The sequence below is a fragment of the Columba livia genome, chromosome 21 (assembly GCF_036013475.1).
Source record: "Columba livia isolate bColLiv1 breed racing homer chromosome 21, bColLiv1.pat.W.v2, whole genome shotgun sequence".
In the NCBI taxonomy this organism is placed as follows: domain Eukaryota; kingdom Metazoa; phylum Chordata; class Aves; order Columbiformes; family Columbidae; genus Columba; species Columba livia.
Window position 1 is genome coordinate 2,594,383 of NC_088622.1, and position 26,595 is coordinate 2,620,977.

The 26,595-nt window shown below is 52.0% G+C and overlaps 1 protein-coding gene across 3 annotated transcripts; it reads right to left on the reverse strand.

Annotated features, from left to right (window-relative positions):
* Positions 1–2,937: 2,937 nt before the first annotated feature.
* PLEKHN1 (pleckstrin homology domain containing N1) lies at positions 2,938–24,723 on the reverse strand. 3 transcript variants are annotated; one of them, XM_021281896.2, is made up of 15 exons: positions 24,457–24,679; positions 22,723–22,822; positions 18,202–18,348; positions 17,758–17,838; positions 16,360–16,447; positions 13,083–13,207; positions 12,154–12,303; positions 11,724–11,804; positions 8,937–9,006; positions 8,659–8,813; positions 8,070–8,255; positions 7,012–7,272; positions 5,414–5,617; positions 5,133–5,181; positions 2,938–4,888 (listed from the first exon to the last, which is right to left on the reverse strand). In XM_021281896.2, exons 1-15 carry the CDS (start codon positions 24,534–24,536, stop codon positions 4,695–4,697), a joined length of 1,971 nt encoding a protein of 656 aa, XP_021137571.2. In that variant the 5' UTR covers positions 24,537–24,679; the 3' UTR covers positions 2,938–4,694. The 3 variants fall into 3 exon arrangements, with proteins under 3 accessions (XP_021137571.2, XP_064894047.1, XP_064894046.1); XM_065037975.1 differs by lacking the exon at positions 7,012–7,272 and having other exon boundaries at positions 24,457–24,687; XM_065037974.1 differs by lacking the exons at positions 2,938–4,888; positions 5,133–5,181; positions 5,414–5,617 and adding an exon at positions 5,629–6,527 and having other exon boundaries at positions 24,457–24,723.
* Between the last annotated feature and the right edge of the window lie 1,872 nt (positions 24,724–26,595).

The following is a 26,595-nucleotide window of genomic DNA, read 5'->3' on the forward strand; positions in this document are numbered from 1 at the left end:
AACCTTTTAAGCTCTCTCCTCTGCCTCCATGGCAGGGTCATCTTGCTCATGCCTCACCCGGCGAGGAGGAGCCAGGAACTCAACCACCTTTTGCAATAGCGGTAGCCACCACAATAGAAACGACCTTTTCGGTGCATCCTCACTGCTGGGAGATGTTTTCATTTCACCAAAGAGAACGTCAGCGCTGGCAGTGGGAGCTGTGCCCTCCCAGCCCGCTGCTTCGCCTTGCACGTAGCTCCCACATCTGACACCTTGTCTTGCCAAGCGGGTGAAAAAGTCAGGCAGGTGCAGCCCCAAGAGCTGCCTCCGTATTTCATCTGCCTTCATACACCCTCCCAGGGTCCTGGCTGTGTCTCTCCACACTCTTCTGCAGAAATCAGTTGTGCCGGAGTGGCTCCTTCGCTTTTATTTTTGTTTCATCTCTCTGTAATAAAACCAGAGCAAAGCTTCCCACGGACATTGCTGTCAGGGCATTTCTGAGTCGTGCCACTCAGAGAGATTTTGGAGGGCTTGTGGTGCTGTGCCAGAGCTGGGAGTGCCAGCACGGGGACAGTGACCTCCCTTTTATCCACGACCAACAGAAATACCAGTGGCTTCGGTCAGCTGTGAGAGCCGTGACATGTTTTGGTGGATTCCCCCACCCACAGGGCAGTGAGGGAGTTGCTCATCTAGAGCGAATCCTGCACATCTTTGCGCAGGGGACCGAGGGTTTCTCGAGCAGGAACAGGTTTGCTCAGCGGGTCCTTCCCCAACCTCAGTCGTGGTTCCAGGCAGCCGGCAGGGAGAGAAATGTTCATGTAAACTGCTCACCGAGCAATTCCCAAACCTCAGGTGTCTTTGTAAATACAATGATAAGATCAGAAAGTCCACGCAGAGCGAAGGAGCGGGAGCTGGCCAGGTTGGCTGCTCTGCTGCTGATACCCCCTGCCCTCACTTATGGGGACTTTTCCTCCAAAATCCTGAAGCCAAACAAGCACATCGCGGGCTCCACTTGATTTTTTTAAAAGCATCCCTCTGCTGTTTAGTCTTTAAGGAAAAGAAGTTTGAAATTGTGGCTTGGAAATCAGAAAGCAGAGAGAGCTACAGCAGCAGTGTTTCAGTAACTGCTGTGGTTTTCCAGCTATGGTTTCAGAAAGGGGGAGGACCCCGATTCGGGACTTTTAGCACTTGGAGGGAGACGGGGGGAGGAGAGATCATTTGTCAGAGGGTGAATTGTTGGCAGCTAGAATCATCTCATGCCTTTCATCGGTGAATAAAGCCACAACTATCCTGTGACCGAGCTGGGGTCGGCGCAGCCTCGCTGGCAGCTCCAGAGCACCAGACCTGCTGTTTGTGGGCAACCTGGTTCACACCATATTTCTGCTGCAGCCGGGCTGTGAAGGACGAATACGTTTTTCAGGAAATGAGAGGTATTCGGTGCCTTTACAGGTACTAGAGTTTCCATTTTAATGCAACCTGCACCGAGACATCTCGTGCCACTCCAAGTAAACCCTTTATTTTTAAATCCCGCAACTGCTGAGAGATGTGTTGGAGGAAAAGCAATAGTGCGGGTCTTCACAGTCACAAGGCAGGTGTCACAAACACAGCCCTGTTCCCACCTGGTCAGCATCTGCACGGAAATCATCAGGAGAAAACCAATGGCCAGCAAAACCAGTGACTTAACAGGGAAACCAGGCTGTGCTGTGGGTCTTGACCAATCTGATGCTTATAGGGGCTGGTTTGGAAACATTTGGGGGCTTGTACACACACATATTGCTCTGCATTAATTATCCAGCCTAGCAAAGCTGTACAACCTTCTAAATTTGAGACAGATGGAGAGCAGGAAGAAGTGTTTATTCTAGGGGAGCTAAACCCAGATGGGAAAGGGTATAAATAAAACCCCTTTAGCTGCTTGTGTGGCAAGGGCTGTGTAACCATTTCAGTGGCAGTTTGTTATCACAATCCTTAATTTCTACAGGGTGAATGAAAGAGCAGCGAACAGGCCACGGTTTGCTAAGGGCACGCTCACATTTCACCCCAAAACACTCCGTTCCGTGCCGGGCAGCAGCTGCAAGGAGCTGCGCTCTGCCCCAGACGTCCTGCAGGAACAAGGCAATAACTCAGAAGCAGACGCACAGGCACAGAGATGGAGTTCAGGACCTGAAATAAGAGCCAAACAGACCGCGGCAGCTGCGCACAAAGGCGAGCTGGAGGCGTGAGAAACGAGCAGCCTGTGTGTTCCAAGGGCAGCATTCGCAAGGGTGACAAATTTAGCCCAGATGTAGCTGGAGAGGAAAGTTGTCACTCTGGGATGAGGACTAAAACGGCTTTAGGTGTGTCACGTCTCTGCAGCCCTTTGAAACCGGGATCTTGTGCCTTGCCGTGCACACGTGTGTCACTGTCACCGACCAACATGACGGCACGTCACAGCTTGGGAGGGCTGCTCAACGGGGACAGACACGCTGGGCTTCACATCTACCTCTCCTCTGGTTATTCAGTTTCCTGAGCAGCTCTGGCTGCAGCGCAACCACCTGTTGCCTCTCCAAGTGTTCGCACCTTGGCATGGACATTCCCAGTATGGCACAGGCATTTCCAGTATGGCATGGGCATTCCCAGTATGGCACGGGCATTCCCAGCTGCACAATACATTTGGAGTTGCCGACTAATTTTCCAAGACCCCCAGAACACAGGGCTGAAGCAAAAGGTCTGATTAAGCTTTGGCATTAGCCCTCTAGCCAGGTCTCATTGCCTGATAAACCCAGGGGAGACTTTGCTTTAGGATTAAGTGTTTACAAGTGCCCGACCTGAGCAAGAGACAGTCAGCACTCTGGAAATCCTCCTGGACCCAGGGACCCAAAAATCCTCAAGGGAGGGAAGGCTTTGAAAAGGACAGCGGGGATGGATGAAAATTCACCCCCGTTAAACCAGATGATGGCAAAGAAAGAGAGAAGAAAAGAGTTCCTGAAGAATATGTATTGCAATTGTCCGGTCTCACAGAAATCCACAAAGGAACTCTTACAGCAATTGAGTTTTTCCCTTTTGATACATCGCAGATATCACTGTTGAAACCCAATTAAAAAGATTATGGTGACAGTATTCAAAGTCAATGTATTCACAGAAGCCTCCCAGCATACTATATGCTTCTGATGTTCCCTAACGCAATTTTGTTCTGAATAAATAGATCCTTTTGGGGTTCAGTTATTAGATACAAATCTTCCCAGAATGAAAGTAAACCTGAAACAAAATAACAGCGAGAAGACCCAAACCCACACACACACGAATATGCAGACAGTACAGTACTGTCTGCAGTACTGAATGTCATTCTACAGTACTGAACATCATCCACAGCTAGAAAATTAAATAGATTCTCAGCTCAGCCACATTTACACGTTAAATATATATAACCCACTCAAACTGTGCATGTAAACTTTGTTGGATACCTTCTGAAAAAAAATATATATATATAAGTACAATGTAATACGTAGATATTCAAGTACAAAGAGCTTCCAGATTGTTTTGTTTGCACCAGTGAAGGAACTAAAACAGAGATTTTGCTAATATGTTTGGTTTGCAGCCTCTTTAGGGAACAAAGGTTAAGAATTTGGAGCCCCAGGTAAAAACATTTGGATTTGCTGCTGACCTTCTATGTGCTAAAGGATCTGGTCTAAGAGGCTGGCAAACGATAGCACCAAGACTCTGCCCCTGTTGTTTGTGTCCTGGTCCTGCTGCTGCTCCGGAGCGGGGAAGAGAGAGATCGCGGCCACACCAGCATTGCTCGGGTCACTGGGTGGTAATGGCTGTGCTGGAGTTTGGCTTGGAGTCAATTTTCTTCCTTCCCTCCCTGCCCAGATGTTCCCAGGCGGCAATTAGTGTGAGGTCAGTGATGTGGAGGAAAGGACACGGTCCCCTAAGAGGCACCTAGAGCATCCTTTGTGGGGAAGACCTTGGTAAACACAAGGCACTTGGTGGATTTGCTGGCAGCACATTTCTTGATTCCACCTGCCCAGGCGTCAGGCTCAGAACACTGCAGCTCACCACCACGGTTTGGAGCCAGCACGGGCAGGACAGAATTTTTTGCATAAAGTGGAAAGAATGTCCCATTCTGCCCAGATCTGGATTATTGTCTCCATCCCTGTCAGATATCTCTGGTCTTGCAGGATGACAGTCCTATGAGCACGGCTGTTGCTAACAACCCTGTATACCACGACGGGGCATGTCTCATACACCTTTGCAGACCTCAAAGCTCAAGGAAGGAAGGTTTGGCTTAACAACTATGCTCAAGGATCAGTAGATCCTCCAAGTGACCAGCCTGAGGGCTCTAGCTAAAATGACCAAACTAACCCAGCCCTCTTCTTTGGCCTTTGCTGCTCCACCTGAACACCCAGTCCCTTTTATCTGTGGGAGCCTGACTACCTTTTTGTTCTTTTATTTTCTGGGGGGCAATGCTGTTCCCCAGCCAGGGCTCCCCGAGCTGTGGCAGCTGCATCCACGCTGCTCCCTGGCTCTGCAGAGACTGTTGGTTTTGTACTTGGAGCCCATCCTCAGATTTAGGGGAGAAGTTTGAACTCTGGACCTGCCAGGACATGAGAACCAGCCTTTCACAGAGCAGGACCCTTCCCTTTGCTTTGTGTGCCCCAGGCTCCTCACCCTGATGGGAAACCCAGCAAGAAAAGAGCCCAGAGAGCTTTTCAGTGCTTGGCCATAGAGGTTTTCCCTCAGACCTCATAAAACTGCTGGCTGGGTGCTGGGGAGGGGTGCAGGGTGCCCGGCTCCTTCTCCTCAGCTTCCCAAAGGTTGTCATAGCTGAAGTCGCTCTGGAAGCTCTGGAGCTCAGCGTAGTCGTGGTAGGCGGCAGAGTCGCGGTGCAGGCAGCCGCCCTCCGGCAGGTCATAATTGCTGACATTCCCATCTGCAGAATCACAGAAACACAGAATAATTTTGGGTGGAAGAGACCCTCAAGATCATCAAGAACTTGGCTTATGGAGACAGACACCAGCGAGGCAGTGTGGGCTGAGCTCCCAAGCAGCCTCCTAAGCTTATGTACCATGATGGGGCATGTCTCGCGCATCTTTGCAGAATTCAACGCTCAACGAAGGAAGTTTTGGCTTAACGACTATTCTCAGTTGCCTGAGAGTCAGTCCCAAGTGTCTCACCTGGTGGCTGCAATGAAGGGCCCAGACGTTCCTCTCGCAGAGAAGAGACCTGAAAAGAAAGAGAAGAAAGAGGGGCACTGGTGAGGGTGACTTAGTACTGTAGTCCTGGGATACTGCACACTAGGAATCAGCCCTCTCTTGGGTCCCCAACCCTGCTCCCCAGGATGCACCCGCCACAGAGCAACAGGCTCAGAGCCCTGTGGTGATCTGGAGAACAGCAAGCTGGGACCCTGCACCCTGTGCATTCCCCTGCAGCGTTAGGGCTGCGTTTACAAACTCACCTCTTCAAGATAAGCATCAGCAGGAGGCCACATCGGGAGGCGGCAGGTGGTGCCGGGGATGCCGTAGCTGGGAGCCGCGGTCACCTCTCTGCAGTGACCGCCGGGCAGGGGCTGGCAATTCCACTGCTGCAGGGAGAGGTGCGGGAGGACCGGGTTGGCTCCGTTCACCTGTGCTGGACCCATCTGCCCGTGACACTGCAGGAACTTAACCAGAACAAAACTCCACTATTGATACCTGCTACGCAGAGTTAGGAAGCACTGACTGCCTGCTCCCCACACCTGTAAGCCAGCCCTGCTATCAACAGACTTAGGCAAAACAAGGTTTTCTGCCTGCCTTGCAAATTTTACTACATTCCAACCCTGGAGGCCTTAGATGGGAATGGAAGAACAGCTGCGAGTCCCTCACAATGTCCCACGGAGGTAATGAAGCTGGCCAGATGTCAAAGTATCAGGATAAAACCTTCTGACAGCTCACGGAATGTGTAAGGACAGACAGAAGACTGGAAGAACCTTCCGAGGGGAGGGGAGACTTCAGCAGTTTGGGGGATGCCACCCACAAACTCAGTCTTTTCCTAAGGGATGCACAAAACCAGAAATGTAGCCTTTAACAGGCACTCAGTTATCACAGCTGGAAGTTTTGGGGTGGATAAAGTGGTCTCTGTGCCTGACTCATCTCTAGTTTCTGCAGACTGGATCACATCGGTCTCTGCCTTTGTTTTGCAGTTTCTGGCTCTACCTGGGGTTGCTGTGACGCTGGCATCCAGTGATAAGACAGGGGAAACCTGTTCCCCTCTGACTCTGTCCTGGCTTGAAAAAACAGAGAACTATGTCATGCCCTGCCCCTCCCCACTATGCAGGTCTGGAGTTTCCCCATCCGAAGATAGGAGGAAAAGAAATGACCCGGGGCAGGATTTCTGGAGCCAAAAAGCTGAGTCAGGGCCGTAACCAGCAGCAAAGGTACCTCTTCCAGCAAGCTGGAGCCGGCCACACTGGGAGCACTGGGGGAACTGGGTGTATAGGGATCAGCGTACAAGGGGGAGCGCGGCATGGCCAGCTTCTCCAGGGAGCTGGAAGCTGTCGAGGGCTGACTTCCCACCAGGCTCCATCTGTTCAGCTAAAAGGCGGAATTAAAACAGGAACGTGACATGCTGTTCTCTGCTTGGAATCCATCCCTGGGAGGGACTGGAGTGGGGAATCTCCCTGCAACTCGAGTCCCAAATGCTGCTCAGCTGTGAGGGACGGCGGGGCTGACTCTGCTAACAAGGGGATTTTCCTGGGTGTAAGTCAGACGCATGGGGGCTGAGGGGAGGGATATGTGGTATCACACGCCAAACCAGTGATGGACACATGCTAGAAAGCCCTCAGAAGAAGAGGCTGTGTCCTCTCAAGTAAGGACACTCCTGCTTGCAGAGCACTGGTGCTCGTGTTGCCACAGGAATTCATGCCCAGCATCTCCAGGCTCCACCAGACATTGCTCCATTTTCCACGTTTAATCTCACTTTCCGTGGGCCATTTCCAAGTGGAAATGGGTAAGAAAAATGCAAGCTGTGTTCCCCAGCTGTTCAGCCTGCAGCCCCACCGCGTCCCAGCCCGCTTACATTGCTCAGGTCCAGGGGTGCTGGAGGAGCTGCAGGGTGATGCTGTGAGCCATGCGGGGAGTACGGCTCGTTGTACACAGCAGACAGCAGCTCCCCGTTGGGGTTTTCAGGGATGAGGCTGCAGACAGTCCTCTCTGTGTCCTGACTGGGCAGCTGCTGGCCACAAGGTCCACATTTGCCCTTGGACTTTCTGGAACTGCCTCCCCTCCGCAGGTCCTGTCCAGGCAGCCCCGTGCTTGGGCAGTTGGTGTGTGCCAGGCACTGAAACGAGAAGACAGACCCCAGAGCTGGCTCTTTGCAGACCCGCCTACAGCCAACACAAGGCATTGCCCTGCCAGGGCTGCTGCTGCGGACATCGTGATGCACTCCTGCATCCGCACGGTCCTGCGGCCAGGACCATGACCCACACGTTCCCTCCTTCCTGCATCTTAGCAGGGTCTGTTGCGATTGGACAAGGGGTGATGGTTTTAAACTAAAAGAGAGTAGATTCAGACTAGATATAAGGAAGAAATTGTTGCCCCTGAGGGTGGTGAGAGCCTGGCCCAGGTTGGCCAGAGAGGTGGTAGATGAACCATCCCTGGAGACATCCCAGGCCAGGCTGGACGGGGTTCTGAGCAACCTGAGCTGGTGAAGATGTCCCTGCTCATGGCAGGGGTGGCACTGGGGGAGATGGGTCCCTTCAACCCAAGCTATTCTATGATTTTATGATCCCTGGACATACAAATTCTCCACAGGTCAGAGCAAAGGCTTGCCCAGCCCACCACCTCCACTCACTTGCTCTATTTTTGGGGATTTTCTGACCTTTAAACAGTCCCTTTTGCCCTTTTGCAATCTGTACCAACAATCCTTATGCAGAATAGAGCGTTGGGATGGGACTCTTCAGCAAACTTTTCCTGTATCAGCAATTACAAAGCTGAGCCAGGACAAATACAGGCTCCAGGTGTGGATTTGCTACACCACATAGCAGACACTGCCCACCCGAGCACCAGGACAGACCGCTCTGCTCAAAGGCAGTGTCTGTCCCCACATGTCCCGGGCTTTTAGGGGTGTTCACTTACATGGAGAGGCTGGGAATAGAGGGGTTCTTCGAGCACCCTGCTGTCAGGCATCAGCACGAAGGACTGTCCATCCGGGAGAGAGCCGCTGTGCTGGGACAGGTGCGTCAAGGTGGCCACTCTACCTCCCGACGCCCAGGAGTTTGTGCGGCCATCAGAAGTGAGCGACCCTCTCCCGCTGCCGCCAAACTAGACAGGGGAGAAGAACAGCACATGGGGTGTATTCTATGAAATTCCTTTAAAAGCAGAGCCCTGGCCATAGGCTGCGATAGCTTTGTGCAGTGAGGCACTGGCACAAGGTCATTATCAGCGTCTTGCAAGGACATGGTTTAGTGGTAGATTCAGGTTAACAGTTAGACTCAGTTATACTGAGGGTCCCTCCCAACCAAAATGATTCTGTGATTCTATATAATGTGATATAGGGCTTCAAAGTAATTTGCAGGGATCAGCAACTTCACAACAGCCTTCGGGCAGGGGACCTGAAGCAAAGTCTGCTGTGTCACAAGAGTCCTCACACGTGGTTGGAGATAGGACAGATGGGAGCCCTGGGAGACATTGATTGACTGCCATGCAAACCCGCAACATCTGTTACCTGCGCGGGGTGTGGGAGCTTTGATCCCGAGAAGCTCTCTGATCCGGAGAGGGAGGAGTCGGCGTTTCGAAACTGGGCTGTTTTGAGACAGTAGAGCCACTCCTGGTAATCATCGTAGCTGCGGCAGATCACCCGGATCGAATTGATCAATCGGCCTGTCAAAACATCACTGGGTGTTGCCGGCTTTGATCGACAGGCCAGAAACCCCTGGGAACTCCCTTGCTCCATCCCTCCCCACGCTCTGCTGGGGTCTGGAGACCCTGACGCCGCACACACACCTTCTATTAAAAAGGAGGTTTTCTCATTCTCTTCAAAAAGCACTTGGATGGCGTTGAGTGGCAGCTCGCCCTGTCAAGAGAGAAGCAGGCTTAAGATGGCATGGCTGAGCACTCCTTCCCTTCTCATTCTGACTTATAGTTTAATGTCTGACTTCTCCAGAAAAATTCACAAACATGGTCCTGAATAATGTTTGATTTGCTGGACTGGGACTTCCAGCCTTGCAAACAGGAATGCCCACAATCCATCCCCTGCAAAGCCTTACAAAGACCACGCTGAGCCCTGTAAATGCCAGCGGGTGCAACGCAAGCTCTCGTGCGATCCAGCACAGCTGTGAATGCCACGCCTGTGATGCTGTGGGCACGGAGCACTGGTGACAATGGCCCTGGGAGCAGCTCCTGGCGGGGATGGCAAACACAGGGTCTGGGGAGAGCTCAGCAAACGAAGTTCCCACTTCACACCACTCTCCCTCATGCCCGGCAGTGGAGAAAGCACATAAAGCAGGAGTAAAACCCTGTTGTTTAGCTGAAGGTCCTCTCAAAAGGTGTCATTGATTAGGATTCATAGAACCATTTTGGTTGGAAGAGACCCTCATGATCAACGTGCCTAAGTTTATGGGCTGCAAAATAATGTGTCCAGCAGGAACCCCCCATCACGTCCTCACCGCAAGGCTGTCCCAGCTGCACAGGCTCTGGGGACTGTGGCTGATGTGACAGCTTTGTCCCCAGGGCAGTGTGGAGCCGAGGCGGGTGCTGGTGGTTTGTGCTGGCCGGCTGCCTCTCTGCAACAGCCCGTGGGCACACACAGGCTTCTGCGGTTATTTCTGCTGCATGGAAAGCAATTCATGGGCTGAGCAGTACAGCCAGGCTGGCCTCGGGAGGGAAAAGCTCATGCAAACACTCTGTGACTCAGTTTCCCCTGCTGCTGTAAGAGATGGACTGTGATGTGCTTCCTGCAGGCACCAAGCGCTCCATCCTCCCTAGTGCAACATCCCCCTGTCCACGGGGGGAGGCTGAAACACCCGGGGATAGAGTCCCAGCCAGGGAAGTGCAGCAGCATCCCACACATAACATGCACATCACTGCAGAAAGCTCTTCCAGCCTTCCCAAGGCACAGCATCAACCTGCTTCCCCCAGCAGTTCCCCCTTTGCTGATTTACGCCTCCCCCAGGGTTTTTTCCCACCAGGGCTGATTTGGGTGAGCCCCGTCCCCGCAGGCTCACCCCCTGCCTTCCCCTTCCCCATCCCACACACACGCTTGGCAGCAGCAGCTCCTGCGGTTTGTACGAAACCTAAGAACAAAAGGGCCGGGCTATTCCCCTCACACACAAATTGCAGGGCTCGGCGTCTGCTCGCAGGGAAAGGAAGTTAATTTGCAGAAGCCCTGGGAGAAGGCGCCCGTGCCCTGACATGCCTGCGGAAAATCAGGTTCCCAGCGTGGTGTCGCAGGCTGGTGAATCACCTCCTGCCCGCACAGAGATCTGCCATCGCCCCAGCGAGCGAGACGCCCGGGGACCGACGCTCACGCACCGTGGGAAGGGAACATTGCACGGCCAGGGCAGAGGAATCTGCTTGGAGGTTTCAAAAGAGATGAGTTAATCCGAAAGCCCAGCCCAAGGCCCCCTTTACATGGCGCGCCATTCCCAGGAGCTGCAAACAACACGTTCCCAAAAACAAGCTTTGTTTGAGGTGTGTCACTCGGGCTGCTGGAAAACACCCTCTGCTGTGGCACTGCGGACCGGAGAGAGCTCTCACTGGCATGTGTCCCTCCCCCCATGGTGGGTTCAGCCAGGAAGATGCTCTGTGTGGGTCTTCCCTTCAATTAAAATCAGCCTGCACGGCTCGGGGCCTGATGTGAACATGGTGAAATCATGTGAAGAAGGACCCCAGTGAATTCACACTGAATTTCACCAGCCCTCCATCTCTGCAGGGTTCCCTTGTCCTTGGCTCCTCTCTCAGTGATGAAGGATGCTGCTCCTCCATGGGCAGGTTCAGCGGCAGTTCAGCACTCTTTTTTTTGGCACATTTGTTCTAGCACAGGAAAAACAGGGCCAGAAAGCACAAGGCTGTTTAATAGCCACTGCGATGACATCTAAAATGGATGTGGGCAATCAAGTTTAAGGGCAATGCAAATGCCCATCTGTGCTGAGGCTCCCAGGAAAGCAAAAACCCACCAGTGGACCAGAGAAGCTTTACTCAGATCCCCTGGGGCACTGAGGGCTCCAGGTCCTCGCTGGTCCTTCTGCTGCGGTGCCCAGACATCGCTCGGAGCCCTCGCTCCAGCAAACACAAAGCACCAGCAGCGGCTTCTCCTCTCTCCCCACCAGCCAACTAACGAACTAACCAGCCTTTCCGCCAGCATCAGATGTGCTGCCTGGCTGCCCCCTGCTTGCAAATGGTCCCACAGAGCAAGGGCTGGGAAGAAAACCCCCCGCGGGGGCACTCTCAGGGCTGTTCCAGCTCAAGCAAGCGAGCCAGGCTCCCTGCCAACACAACCACACAGAAACACGCCAGCATCCCTCCTCCCAGAGACGCAGATTCCTTGGCAGCCAGCTCCTTTCCCCCTCCGGCTTTTGTAGGAGAGCAAGGTGTTTCTCATGGGAAGATAACTTGCAACATCCCTCTTGCCTGCTCACCTGCCAGCTGGCAAGGGAGCAGTGCAGAGGGAAAGCCCTTGCCAACATGGGGAGCACAAGGGAACCCAGGTGGAGGGGAGCAACAAGCCAAAGAAGGGCTCAAATAGCCGCTGTGGGTGAGAGAGAGCTGGAAGGTGCTCCAAAATGAACTCACCTTAAAACAGAGGCTGTTGCGCTCTTCAGATACTATCACCAGCGTGGACGGGTAAAGCACCAAGAGTCGGTCGTGCTGCTCCTTGGAAAGTAAAGGGGAAGAGGGTTCCCTGTGAACAGCCAGACAGGGTTCAGACCTGGAGAGCCCTTTGCTTTGTCTCTGACAGCAGCCTGGGGCGAGGGCTCTGCAAACAGCCCAGCTGCCTCCCTGCAACCCGCCAGCTCCAGCTGCCAGCCCCATCCTGCAAATGCTTACACTGTCCTCAAGCCGGGCCACAGAAGCAGCAAAAAACCCAGTAAAAAACCTTTTTCTGTTTACTAGAGTGTGGGTAAAAGGATCATTCAGGGTCAGGGGCAGCAGGTAGGCAGGAACCTGCGCTAGCCGCTCCATCCATGCTGAAGGGAGGTTGCTCCCCAGAGATGTGTCCTACCTGGAAAGGCAGGTGCTGCAGCTTCACTTTGGAAACACAGAGGACATCGCCCAGGGATTCCCGCTGGGTCCCTCTCCACTCCTGGACAGGCATGTTCTGCACGGACCACCGCAGCTCCTCCTTCCCCACGGAGCTCTGACTCCAGTCATTCTAGGGACAGGAGCACAACTGAGGAGCAGGGCAGACACGTCCTTCCCAAAGAGTTTAGCTTGCACACAGCCCATTTCAGGACACGTTTCAAGCATGGCAGAAGCAGGAAAGAGTAAATAGATCTGTGCAGGAGCCATTTTCCCAGTTGGGACTGAATAATCTTACTTGGTACCTAGTGCCATCTGTATATTGCCTTTCAAAGGGGAATACCTCTGTTTTACAGGTGGGGAGAAGGAGACAGGCAAGCTCCAAAATGAGAAGCTGTGTGCACACACACAGGCAGCAGAAATGCAGAGAGCTGCTGTCAGGTCTCAGCAGCACAGAGCACCTTTGGGGTTGACATTCAGACCGAAATCGCACATTCACACCGGTGCGGGGTGCGCAGACCTGAGCCCCTAAGGACACCTGAACACAAATACATGGTTTCTCCACGGGCAGAGGAGTTCCAAAGCAAGAATGTGCCTGTCAAGTGTGGGCAATTAGCACGTCTATCCATGGTGATTTTGGGCGTGCTGGAATAACTGAAGGAACCTGCGTCAGAGCCCCTCTCCCTTCCCAGCCCTCTGCTCAAGCTCTCCAGCCCGGGAGGTAACCAGAGTCCCACGGGGCACTCAGGATTCTGCAAGAAGAAGGTGTTAGGTGTGGCGAGAACAGCTGAGAGATTATCCCTCCCACTGAAGGATGCAGGAGCAGGGCAGCATGCACCCAACCCATCCAGCTTCGTTCAGCCCTGAGCCCGCAGCGTGGGAAACGGCTGTGCAGCATCTCCAGAAACTCACCTGAGCGAGGAAGGGCAAGCCGAGGCTTCCTCCGTTGAGCTGGATCTGTTTCTCCAGGTGATAAAGCCACTGCTTCAGCTCTGACTCAGTAGGGCAGAACACGATAAGGGGATTCAGCAGAGGACCTGAGGAGGAGAGACACGAGATGAGCTGAGCAGATAAGGGCGCAGATTGCAGCACCAACAAGTAATCAGCTGGCCAGGGCTGTTCTGCTCGGCACATCACACCAGGGGTTGCCTGTGAGGATGTTGACACCATGTTCCAGTCCTTCCTGCCACCACCGTGAGCACGTTGTGTCACATCGGGCTGCTGGGGACCTCCCCGCACCTTCTCATTACCTGCTCCTGCAGCCACATCTAACACTGACCACCAGGCGCCTTTCAGTCCAAAACAAGGCCAAGGACACAAATCAAAGACAGTACAAAAGTCAAGCTTGAAACCAACACACAGATTTCAGCTTTAAAAGTCCCCAACAGTTTGTGAAAAGCATCTTTGCGGGTGGACACGGTCACAATGTGCTGCTGCACACAGCCTGACTCAGTGCAGAAGTTTTGTGCTAATCCTTGGTTTCACTTTGGCACTCAATATGTAGAACATCCGTAGCTTTCTGACACTTATTTACTCTTTCACCAAATATAATCTATGCCAGACAAGCTGAAACTGCTCTCAGACATACTTTTGAAGGCAAGACTGTACCTTGTTGATTTAGTGTTTCCAGCTATCATTTGCTTAGTAGTATGAGCAAAAAAGTCTCATACACCCTCTGCTACTCACTACAGGCATAACCTAGTGACATTAATAATCATTTCCGGCAGGCTGCAGAAGGTATGCTATGATTAATAATTTACCCGTGATCTCATATTAAACCATATTTGCTGCGTGCTCAGTAAGATCTGGCCCTGCGGGACTTAGAAGTATTCAGATAAGCAAGTGCACTGGATAAACATGATATTTTGCCCTTCCGTGGAGCCTCTCATCCCATAATTCCTGCATTTTTCATGAACAGCAGTTAATTAAGACTTCGAAACACTTCTGTCTGTCAGGAAATGCACTAATACAGACAAACCGAGTCAGAGACTGAGTGACTTTCCAGAAGTCACTCCATTCAGACTCATTGGAGTAATTATTAACAGGTGTCAGGCATTACTGGGCATCCAGGTGTCCACATACCATTGTGGCTCTGGAGCTCTCCTGTCTCCTATTGCCTCAGTTTCCCTGCCGTTGCAATGGAGATAGAGAAGGCTCTGGGGACACCTCAGAGCAGCCTCCAGTACCTAAAGGGGACCTACAAGAAAGCTGTAAAGGGATGTTTTGCAAAGCTACGTAGTGACAGGACAAGGGGTAATGGCTTTAAACTGAAAGAGGGAAGACTTAGATCAGATATAAGGAAGAATTTTTTCCCCATGAGGGTGAACTGGAACAAGCTGCTCAGAGAAGGTGAGGATGCTGCATCCTTGGAGACATTCAAGACCAGGCTGGACAAGGCTTTGAGCAACCTGTCCTGGAGGAAGGTGCCCTGGATGATCTTTAAGGTCCCTTCCAACCCAAACCATTCTATGAGAATCTAGAGTTGTTTGGAGGGTATAGAGGTGCTAACGTTATCTAGATACTCCAGCAGCTCTGGGCACCCAGGCTCTTACACAAACAGCGGGAATCTTGCCGGTGGGGCATTACCCTGGGCACAGCACCACTCGCCCTGTCACCCCCGCTCAGCCCAGCCTTGCAGACGTATCCTTAGGGCTGTTCACCTCACCACATCTAAACAGGGCCCCAAAGGAAGAGAAAACGAGAAGAGAAACTCCTGCCTGAGCCTGAGCCATGCCTGGAGCTCGTGCGAGGAGCTGCTGGGGAGCAAAGCACAAAAAGCTGCTGCTAATTCAGCTGCTGCCATTCGCCTCGGCCCCAAGGGCACGTTTGTGGCAGGGCCATGACACAACCGTGCTGAGCAACCTGTGCCGGCCCTCGTGCTCTTTTCTTCTGCCTTGTCCTTCCTCTTTCCTTGCGAATGCTTCCAGAGAAACATTGGAAGCAAGAAAGCCCGGTCCTGGAGCTGCAGCAGTTTATTCCACCCCCCCACCCTGCAAATCTCTTTGTCTGGAGACACTAAGAAGCTGCAACATTTGCAGGTGAGGCAGAGGTAACTCATGGTGCTCAACAACTTGATCACCATTAGAGTCTATGCAAAAGATGGGCCACAAAGCCAAGGTCATGGCCAGACACTGGCTGCTTCTCCATGCCTGTGCACCGAGGGACAGGTCTGCACGCTGTTGGGCTTCGTCCTTGTGCTCCACCTCCACACTCTCATCATCTTCTGATGCACCAAACTGCCCTAGAAAGTGCAGTTCATGGGGAACTACTGACACCACAGGATTTCACAAGAGGATGGATGTGTCTTTGTGTCAGAGTCATGAGAAAACAGACTTCCACCCCTGCGCTGTGTGTGGTCATGGACAAGGCTCTTATTCCCGCCATGCCTTGATTTTCCACCCCCTCTAGCAGAAAAATGAAACAGCTCTGCTGATCCCTCAGCAACCCTAAATATCGCTACCTTCCCCATTTCTTCACGTCCTGATATATAGAGCACTCTCTGCCGGAAAGGCTTTGGTTTGTTCTTTCCCTAAGCGCGACACAAACCCAACAAAGCTCGAGGCAGTTTTCCACCCAGCCACACTCCTGCGTGTTTTAATACAAGCAGAACAAGTCCACTCACCCCAGCACGGACACCCTCTCTAACAGAAGACACCAGAGTACATAGACACCGGGCCTAGGACACAAATGGGCTTTCTTGGCTCTGTATCTGGATTATTTGCTTACTTCTGTATAATTAATGCTTTAACTACTAGACTTGGGGGCTTGCAGCTGCTGTAATTCAGCAACAACTAAGCCCAAAAAGCCTCCAGCCAAGCTGCAGATAGGTTGTTATCTCAGGAAAACTTTTATAAAGCAAGATCACTCAGAGAAAAGTTTTAAAAGCTTGTGGAGGTAAAAGTGCTGGTGAGGGAAGAGCTGGTGAAGTGACATTGGGTCCTGAGCACCAACCAGCTGGAGCACCAGAGCATTCTCACCCTGTCCCTTCCCTGCCCGCAGCCCTGGGTGTCACCATCCAGGTATATAAGAGCAGGGAAGCCTTGGAGGGAAGGATGCAAATGCTGGAAGGAAAAGCTTCAGCTCTCTGCAACCTCTTTCCACAATGTGGGACCAGGTCAGAGCGGGACAAAGAGCAGAGACGGTCGTGATTCATGCACCCGATGTTCAAAGCAAACAAAGAGGCACCAACCTGCAATGCGGAAAGCATGATCCTCCTGCCCAGCACTCTTCCCATGCTCAATTTCACACACATTCAGCTCTTTCAACGGCAGCAGTCCCTGCATAAGAAGAACACACCATTATTTTGGCGGACAGCTTCTGCAATTAATGCCCCTTTGCTACAGGAGACTGGAAGTCCAGACTTGGCATGACCAGGCTCCTGTGGCTCACAATATTAGTCTGGATTTCCATCCAGCACACTCCTCAGAGCGAGCAGGTTCAGCAGCTCCCAGGGCTCCGTGGGGCCAGAACTGCAGTAATCAGCTGCCATGCTGGCAAGAACGCTTTCTTTGTATTCCAAGTATTTCAGTTTGAAGAGAAACCTCAGCAAAAGAATACTGCTTTAACATAAGAAAGCCAGAGGATGGGAATAACCATAAAGCAAAAGTGAGCTGTCTGGTTTGTATACTCCAGTTTTCAGAGTCCCACTGTAATGCAGCTCAGGAGCAGATGACAAATCTGTGCTCCCTGGCTTGGGCTTTCTAAACAAGGGCTGTAAAATTTGCTAATTGCTGTAATGTCTAGGGGCCAGTACTGGCATATTAATGCCTTTTTAATTCCTCTAGAATTAATAATCTAAGGAGCTGTTTATAAAGTAGATGGGGGATTTTGTAATATAGTGTGTATTCCGACATGTCTCTTTCCAGTTGAAGGCTGGCTTGCTGAGTGACTCGAGAGATTGTATTGCCATATTGCATTAACCTCAAGTTACCTAGAAGACAATAAATCATTTCTAAAAGGTACAAATTTTACAGGCATCTACAAAACAGCCATGCTCAGTTTTAGTTACTCGTGTGGAAGGAGAACAGCGTCCAGGGCTCCCTGTCTGTTCAGTTGTGATTTTTTTTGGCTGCATGGGCAAAACAGCCAATTGTTTGTAATTCGCCAGCATTGTCAGGTTAAAAGATTGACAAATGCTTTGCCAGGATAGCTCCCCTTGGGTTTTTCTTTCCACTTTCTCCCATGTGTCCCTCTCTACTCTGAAGATGAAGAATCCCACCTTGGTTCAGAAGCCAGGGCCAAGTCCACCATTGGCACCAAGGCCAGTGGGATTTTGAGCTATAGGAGCTCTGAAATTGCCAAGACACAGCTCTCTGGGCTTGATGCTCTGCACAAAGATAAGTCCAGGTAGCTTAAATACCTCCCATCCCTGGTCCTGCCTGCCAGCCCTGCACAAGCCCCTATCCCACATCTCTGGGGTCCAGTTCTCCTCCCTCAGGAGCTTGGCATCCATGGGAAGGGACTTGCTGAGATCACCTAGGGCAGACCAGTGGCAGCCTTGTCCCATCCCACCCACCCAGTGCTCCTAGTTTGGCCGTACTGCCCAAATCCCCAGTGCTTGCCCCGGCGTGCCCGTGAGATGCTCTACCTGGTATGTGAGCCCATTGGAGCCCACAGACTGGAAGTACAGGTAAGACTGGAACAGCTCCAGGAAGCAATCGTTCACCTCCTGCAGAAAAGACACATTTTGGGGTTTGTCTCAGGTCACCTTCCTCCTCCCAGCTTCCCTCTGCACCTCAGACTGATCTGTGCACAGAAAAGCCAGCGGTCGCTTATCCAATGGCCACCCCTGCATTGCTGCTGGTGGATCTGCTGCCAGCCCGGCAGATGAGCACAGAAACACAGCCCCCGTTGGGATGGGAGCCAGTGGGCAGCAGCTGGTACACACACACACAGAAGCCCCTGGGCTGTGCGGGAGCCCGAGGAAGTGTCCGTGAGTCACATTTCCCAGAATTACACTTTACTTCCCAGTCCCACAAGGTCACTCTGCGCCTGGGAAGAGAAACACCCACAAACAGGTGCCACAGCTTACCTGGCAGTGCTGAAACTTAAACTTGACCTTGGAGTAATAAATAATTTTCCCCAGATTCCTGACAACCGTTTTCCTTCGTCCCTTCTTGAACAGGCTGGGGAACCTCTGGTCCAAGTTTTCCTTCTGGTTTTCCTGGTTCTGAATATTCTGTACCGAGGATTCAGGAAAAACAAATCAGAGCCAGTGGGAGGTGGGGACTTGATGTCCAGAAGAGACATTCCCAGAACATCTTTCCAGAAGGGTTTCCTCGGAAAAGCGCCCTGGGCAGGTGCCCAAGCTGGGCTGTTTGTTGCTGGGTCTCCATGCCAGCATGGAGCTGGGGTCTGGTTACCGCTGTGCTCCCTGGGCAGGGGAGATATTGACCTCAAATGAGGTTTTCTGGGCTGGGAAAGAGGGGCTGCAGAAGCACATCCTACATTTAGTGTGTCCTAAAGCCACAGCTGACCTCCTGCCATCCTAATAAAATTCACCAGGACACGGACAGATCAAAGCTGAGCAAACACAGCTTGTCTTCCACCGGGGTTAGTGGAAAGGTTTTCTTCGCTCTAGTTCCACCTGGATTCCTCAGCTCTCCCATTTGCTCAGATCCCTGGGTTTCTCTAGGTGGACTCTGTTGTTTCAGGTGCCCAGACAATTTTGAGGCAGAGTCCTGCAGCCATAAAAGCAGTTGCAAGGCACCAAGTCCTGAAGCTGCTCATTGTCACTGCAAAAAGCTGAGGGAAGGCAGGAAGCACTGCAGGAGAGCAGGGGATGATGTGAGAGAGAGAGACAGCACTCCCTCTTGTCAATAGTTTCCTTATTTCCTGCATTCTGGTCATATAGAATTTCTTCCTTCTGTGCAATGGCGCAAACCTCACACCCCTGTGGCATCCTGGGGCTGGTGCTGCACTGTCTGGATGCTGCAGAAATCCCGGGAGCGGGGCTGCCGGGGCTCCGCGGGGATGGAGTGACAGCCTGTCACCTCGCACAGCCAGGGGCTGCCAGCAGCCAGCCTGGCCCCTGTGTCCCCTCCCGGTGCCAAGGGGACAGCTGCCTCAGCCCCATGATGAATGACAAGCCGGCAGAGCTAACCAGATCTGTCTTGCTGGGGCCTCCATGACTCACCCCTCCGGCATTTAGCAGCGCCTGTTACAATAGGACAAGGGTGATGGTTTTAAAGTAAAGGAGGGAAGATTCAGGCCAGATGAGGAAGAAATTGTTGCCCCTGAGGGTGGTGAGAGCCTGGCCCAGGTTGGCTAGAGAGGTGGTGGATGAACCATCCCTGGAGACATCCCAGGCCAGGCTGGACCGGGCTCTGAGCAACCTGAGTTGGTGAAGATGTCCCTGCTCATGGCGGGGGGGGCACTGGGGGAGCTGGGAAGGTCCCTTCAACCCAAACTATTCTATAATGACTCTATGAGATTAATCCCCCTCCTAACCATGCCAGGGACATTGGCAACACCCAGACCAGACTGGTGAGCCCGAAACAGGAACCTAATGCTGTCAGGACCCTTTCACCTGCAAAGCTCAGGGTTCCTTCTGCACTGAATTTAAAAAACATTTGAGGACACAAGTTAACCCCCTCTCTGCTGAAATTCTCCCTCCAGCTTTTCCAGCCGGCTCCGGGCAGCACCCATGAACATGCACCCACGTCCTCTCCTGGAGGTGGGAACCTGCTGGCTGCCAATTAATGGTCTCGCTGAGAAGCAATTAAGCGTTGGAAAAGATTACGTTTGCGCGACAAGCCGCTGTCAGAACAAAGAGCAACTGATCACCTGACAGCTGTGGCAGCAAAAGCAGAATGCTGCTTGGATAAGGGCAGCAACTGGGAGGGGGGAGAGAATAAAGTAATGAAATTACAGGCACAGCGATAAGCAGCAACGCTGGCTACCGGCTGCCTGGGCGATGCTGCTGCCTGGAACGTGGCAGCCAAATTCTACAGTTATAAGTAAGACCCCATGAAGCAAAAACAATCTGGGAACTGGGAATCCAGCAATAGTTTTGGCAAACAGTTCAGCCTGCCCGCCAGCTTGCACAGGGATCCTCTCGGGGCCGGGAGGGAAAGCAAGAGCTTCCACTGCCGCTGTTCATGTGGCAAAACTGGATTAAATGGAATACCTCCCTCTCCTGAACAAGCATCTAGCAACCCCAGTTCATGAGGGCTTGCGGGAAGGCTGAGAAGACAGCAGGATTTAATGGCTAAGCATGGGGACACCTCCAAAACCATGGACAAAACGAGATGACATCAGCAGCACTGGGAACCCCATGATCTCCTGTGAGGGTGGGGGACCAGGCTCTCACAGCCTCCTCCACGAGCATCACTAATCTCTGGTGCCCATGCAACCCTGAAACCATGGGGACGCCTCACTGTGCAGCCAAAATGAAAGGGAATTAGCGTTTCTCATTCCTCCGAAATCCCCTCAGCCTGCTGTTCACTCCCTGGCTGGGTTGTGCTGGTGTAAACACCCTCCTCCCCCAGCCCCATCCCGATCAGCACCGTCCCGTTAGCTCAGCTCTCCCGCTGGCTTTGAGGCTGTGCAGATCATCGGAATCCTGGTTTCTCTCAAGATTTGGCAAAGCAGCGTGTCTCTGGCAGCGCAAGTGCCCTGACATGTTCTCTTTCTCTATCCTCATCCTACAGGTAGAGCAAGTTTAATAATTAACCTGCCTCAGCCCCTGCAGACCCCAGTGACTCCCAGCTGAATCACTAAGCCTGGCAGCAGGAAGAGCTCAGCCTTGCAAGGCTGGTGCCCTGGGGCTCCAAAAGCTTCTGTTTAATGATAAAAGGAGCAAGTGAGAAGCACCGCTCTTCTGGCACATCCTTCCCCCTCGTTTTTGCTTGGGCTTCACAGGAGCCATAACTGGAAGTGTGGGAAACAGGGCAGGAGGTGGGAATGAAAGGCGCTGGCTTTGTGTGTCAGCTGCCCCTGGCAGGGTCCACAGGGGGACGCGTTTTCAGGGATGTCACTTGCCCCGGTCCCAAACTACCTGCCATGGCCAGCGGTTTGGCAACCTCATCTCCTCTGAGATTGCATCGGAAGAGCCTGGACCGACAGCTCCTCTCTAACCTGTCCCTGCAGCACCCAGTCACCTCCTGCTCTCGGAGATGTTCCTCCTGAAAAGAGGAGACTGGGAAAGGGACTAAGCCCAAGATTTCTCCAGGCCACACAAGAAGCTTGTGGCTAAACAGAGAGTTTGAGCCCATCTGCCCCAGGCGAGGGCAACATCAAAACAACCGCTCCACCCTCTTTCCTTCCCTGGAGAGATCCCACACTTTCTTGTGATCCTGAATGAATAATCTCTAGGTAACCTTTGTTCTGTCAACTTTCAGGATTTGTTGTTTAGGATCTGCTAATGCCACAGCTCTCCCTGCTTCCCCGGGAGAAGAGTCCAGGATCCCTCTGAGTCCTGGTCCGGCCAAGTGCTGCCCAACCCTTCTGGATGGCAGCTGCGTCCCGCAGGGAACCATGCCCACGCCAAATGCCCATCACCCTCCTTCACAAATAACAGGCAGGACTGTGGAACAGTCCCAGTTCTGCTCTGCTTCCCACCTGTCCAGTTCAGGACACGTTCCCCAAGAGAGAGGATGGAGCTGTCATGAAAAAAACGAAGGTCCTTTGGGCTGGAAAGGGCCAAGCTGGGAACAGCTGAATGGAAGGGGACGGCAAGGTCCCTGACAGTGGGGAGCAAACGTTTGAATTTCTGCAGCAACCCAAAGTGCATCAGTGGGGCTGCTCAGAACTGGGTCCTGCAACACACCAAGCACCTCATCACCAACGGGATACAACTAACCAGCAGCTTGAAACCCAGGAGATAACATCCTGCTGCTGACACTCTCTGATATCACCTCTGTCTAGCTGTTAGTCTCTGCCTCAGTTTCCCCTTTCCCCATACCCACACAGCCTATTTGCCATTCAGTGAGGGTAATAAATGCATGGTACAGCCCAACAGGCCCCAAAGCTTGGTCCACATCCCCAAAAAGACCAAGAAAACATGCTGGGGTTCATCGTTTCACCTCCACTTTCCCTGAGCAGCTCTGGGAAATGGGCCATATGGCCACAAGGCTGGTACGTGCCCGGGACAGACCTGCCCTTCCTGATTACCTTCCCAGGGCTTATTGCTAATACGCTGCCTGCTCTGTCTCATTCCAGCGTGGGAATGAATCACCCTACCTTTGAATGCTCGCTCTAATTTTCCCTTCCTTCGCAGGCTGCCCAGAAACAAAAGAACCAAGAGCAAAGGGGTGTGTGTGATATTCCCACCACGCTGCCAGCTTCACTCTCAGCGCTACCTTCCTACCCCATCGCAGGTTTCGGTTGGTAGCAGGTCCCCTCGTCACCCACATGGGGACACCAGAGCTGCTAATTCTGCTGCCATGAAGGGCACCGGGCTCATCCCTTCCTGGGCTGCAGATGTGACCTTCATCCCCCTGAGACAGACCTGCTGCTACCCCCTGATCCAGACCCATCGTGCTGTCCTTGGGGTGGTGGGGACAATCTCAGGGAGCAGCGGGGAGCAGGGGTTGGATGAGTTTGTACTTGCCTTGCCTGGAATATACTGCAGGATTTTGTCTGTGGTCGTATCTCTCTCCTGCCCTCCTTCTATACCAAAAAAGCTGGGCAGTTTTTTCTTGCCATTTTGTCTACAGAGGGGAGAAAAAAAACAAAACACACATACCAACACAGATTTAGGCTGAGGCATAGTGAATTCTGCCCAGAAATAAGGAAGCTAGAGAGCTAAGTAAGCAATTTGTCACAGGCTTTCTAATCATCCTAGCCCAGTAAAGGGCTGATAAACAGCCTGGGAGAATTGTGATGGGGTTTGTGCTGCACTTGTTGGTGTTTCTTTGCTTTTTTACATGTGTTTGCATAACCAAACAGTGAGCGAGGCTCATCTGTGCTTAAGCTCACCTGTGCTTAGGCTCATCTGTTCCTCCAAATCAGTGGAGGGACCGGATGTTCCATTGCAAAATACAAAGACCAAATCCAGTCCTGATGACTATTCCAAAGCCCCTGGAGTGGAGGTACATGCATACACATACACCAACATGTATTCACAAACAGGTTGTATTTCTATCTTTGTGGTTTTCCTCTGTCTTTCCTTCCACTCCCAGCAAGGCCCCCAGCTTCTCCTTGCACACACACCATTAATGATCGGTTACTGGGACTGCTTTGTTGGGACTTTCCACCAGTTGCTCTTTCAACCAGATGGCAGCACTCAGTTCTGCAGAAACCAGGCTTATCTTCACAGAGAGCCAGAAGCACGGGACGCCAGGTGTCAGCAGGCACAGAAGGTGCTCTGGGGCTTGGCCACTCCATCCAATGTCAGCCCTCCAAGATCCAAATTCCCCAACCCATCCCCTCTCTTTTACCCCACAGTAGCTCCACAGACACCTACAGGTTTGCTCCCGATTTACGGCAGCACAGGAGACCAAGGGGACAGTTTTGGCATCTCCACTCGATTAGAAAACCCTCAGCCTTGCAGAGTTCATGCTTTGTCTCACGCATGTTGGACCCAATGTAGCTGGGACCCAACAAAGCTCCTTTCCAGCCCAGAGTGCTCAGGATGGGGAGGGACCTGCTTTGTGTGTGTTTAGGTACAGGCAGCAGCACTGGCTGCGCTGATGGGAGCACGAGCAGCGGAAAGGCAGCTCTGCACTCCCAGGCAGGCTCTATTTTGGGACAGCCATCCATCACTGTGGTACCCGAACGCTGCCCAGCACCAAGTCCCCAGAGGGGACCCCTTCAGGGTTACAAATGCAGATCAAATCACATGGGCAGAGTGGTGGGATTTGGGGCTTTCTCTCTAAAGTAAGATGAGTGTGAATGTTGGGTTTGTTTGTTTGTTTGTTTGTTTCACAATACCGCACCGCAACTCTGGGCGCTGTGAATAGAAAAAATTGCAAGGGAAAACAAGGAGCGTCAGGCATTCTGCACCTTGCCCTGCCTGGCCCATAGAGGGAAGTTTTAATTTTCCAAACCAAAACGAAATAAATTGCATTTCTCCTGGGGGCAAGCGTCCCTGGGATATTCCACCAGCAGAGCCCTGGGATTGTTTCCCAGGCACTTGTGGGGATATGATCGCGTTTGGCACTGCCCAGCACCCCACAAAACCACGTAAAACCCGATTCTGCTGAGTGGGTAAATAACTTGCCGGGGTTCCCGAGTGGATTCAGCTGCCAGCCCAGTTCTGCACCGTGCATCGCGGAGGGAAACGTTCACAGGGAAGCCAGCGCCACTGGAAAAGCAGTCCCAAGAAAAAAACGAGTGTACTTACTCTTTCTTCAGTGAAGGCTTCCTTCGGAAAGAGCCTCTGAACCCCCCAGGTGCCTGGGGAACACAAGTTATGTTCCCCATGCCGGCAGCGACTGGAAGCGCCCGGGAGCAGCGGGGAGGTTTGTGTCTGTCTCGGTGTGTCTGTCTGTATGTCTGTGTGTCGGTGTGTCCCAGGCAGACGCTCCCCTTCCGCCCGCCGTGACTCGTGTGGGTGTGGGCGGTGCGGACCGGGGGGGGGGGTCGGCCTCGCTCCCCGCAAACCCGCCCCGCAAACCCGCCCCGCTCCGGCTGGGAGGGGCGAACCAGGTGAGCGGCACCGGGGGAGGGCAAGAGGGCATCCCCAGGACAGGCAGGACAACCCCGGCATCCCCAGCATCCCCGGGACAGGCAGGGGGGCTCCCCACCCAAAGGGGTCCCTGCCGCGCCCCCCGAAAGCCGCTTTCTTTGCCCCATCCCGTCTCTTCTCACTAAAAGTGTTCCAAGCTCTGGGGGTGTCTCCGATAACAAAACGGTGCCCTCGAGGTGGGTGAATCCGGTCTTAGACCTCGTTTTTCCCTGTAAAGAGGAATGAAACATGGAGTTAAAACCCCCAGCGGTGCCTAGACACAGAGAGTGATCGCGGCACGGTAATATTTCTTACCAGCAGCAAGGACCAAGCTGGAGCCCATAATAAATGAAAATAAAATAAAATAAAATAAAATAAAATAAAATAAAATAAAATAAAATAAAATAAAATAAAACCCTCTTTGCAACTTTTCCATACTTAAAAGAGGCTGATAAGATGGGGACCAAATTTTGTTGCAATAGGATCCTTGTCATTCCATGGTACTGCAGGCGGGGGTTAAAAAGCAAACACAAAGCTTAGTTTCTCTGGATTGGAAGGTCCAGTGAATTCATAGCCAGGAGTTTTACAAGACTTAAACAACAAAGGTCTTGGAGCACTGCTGTTTATTTACAAGTTTTGCAGGACCATGGAATTTGTGGAAAAAATCACGTAAGTCAATGGGGATGCCAATATTTCAATGGGTAAAGAAGACTATCCCAGTAATTATGGGTTTGTCAGTTGACACTGATTCCTAGGAAAATGATGTAACAGCTGTTAGGGAGTTTGATTCACATTAAGAATTAAAGGAGGAGAATGTAATTAATACAAATCAACTTGGGGTTATGGAAATTAGATCTTGTCAAACTAATTTAATTGCTACCACATTTGGAAAAAAAAATCAGATTTAGTTAATATAAATAATAGTCCTGATCTAAGAAATTACTACAAAGTGCGCGATGTGACACATCTGTGCAACTTCCTAGTAAGACTCTGGAAAATACAGAGACTGTAAGAAGCACAAATACATTACAAACTGGCCAGGGAGTCAACAGCAGCTGTGAACAGGGACTGTTGTCTGGGAAGAGCGGCTCTGCTGCTGCTCCAGGGAGCAGATTGTGCCTGCAAACTGTTCCGAGTGACAGTCCAGCAGCTCCATCTTGCTACGGCAGCGGAGATGCTGCAGGGATGCAGCAGAAGCGCCTACATGGGACTCAGGGCTGTGACAACCAGCTGGCAAAGAGATAATGGGAAGACATGCAGAGAAAGTGAGGCTGGACCAGCTGAACCTAGGAACAAGGCATGCATTTTTACCAGGAAAGGTTATTTCTCACCGAAACAACTCCCAAAGGATTGTAGAGGCTTCTTCGACATGGGATTTTTAAAACCAGGAGAGGATGTTTTCCTAGAAAAGCTGTTTGAAACAAACCGGAATTTGCTATGTATCTCGCAGACGTACTGGATTTGTTAGACCCTCTCTGCATCTGCCTTGTCTTGGAACCGAAGTCACCCTGCAGCAACAAAATCAACATATCCCCAAAGAGGTAACTGTACAGTCAGACAACACTTGCCCAGAAAGGGCTGCTGATGAGAGACATGCCATAAAGTTTCTAAAACGCCTCCTCATCACTGACTTTTAAAACCAGCCTCTTTATCCCCCTCTACTTTCTGTCTTTTATGATACATTAATACATTATAATACATTAAACCTTCATGGCTGAGCAGAGCAACAGGACACCCCTCCACAGGGTAATTTCTATGGCAGGGGGCTTTTGCAAGTTCTGTTTTCTCTGCACAGCTGTGCAATAACTTTCCAAA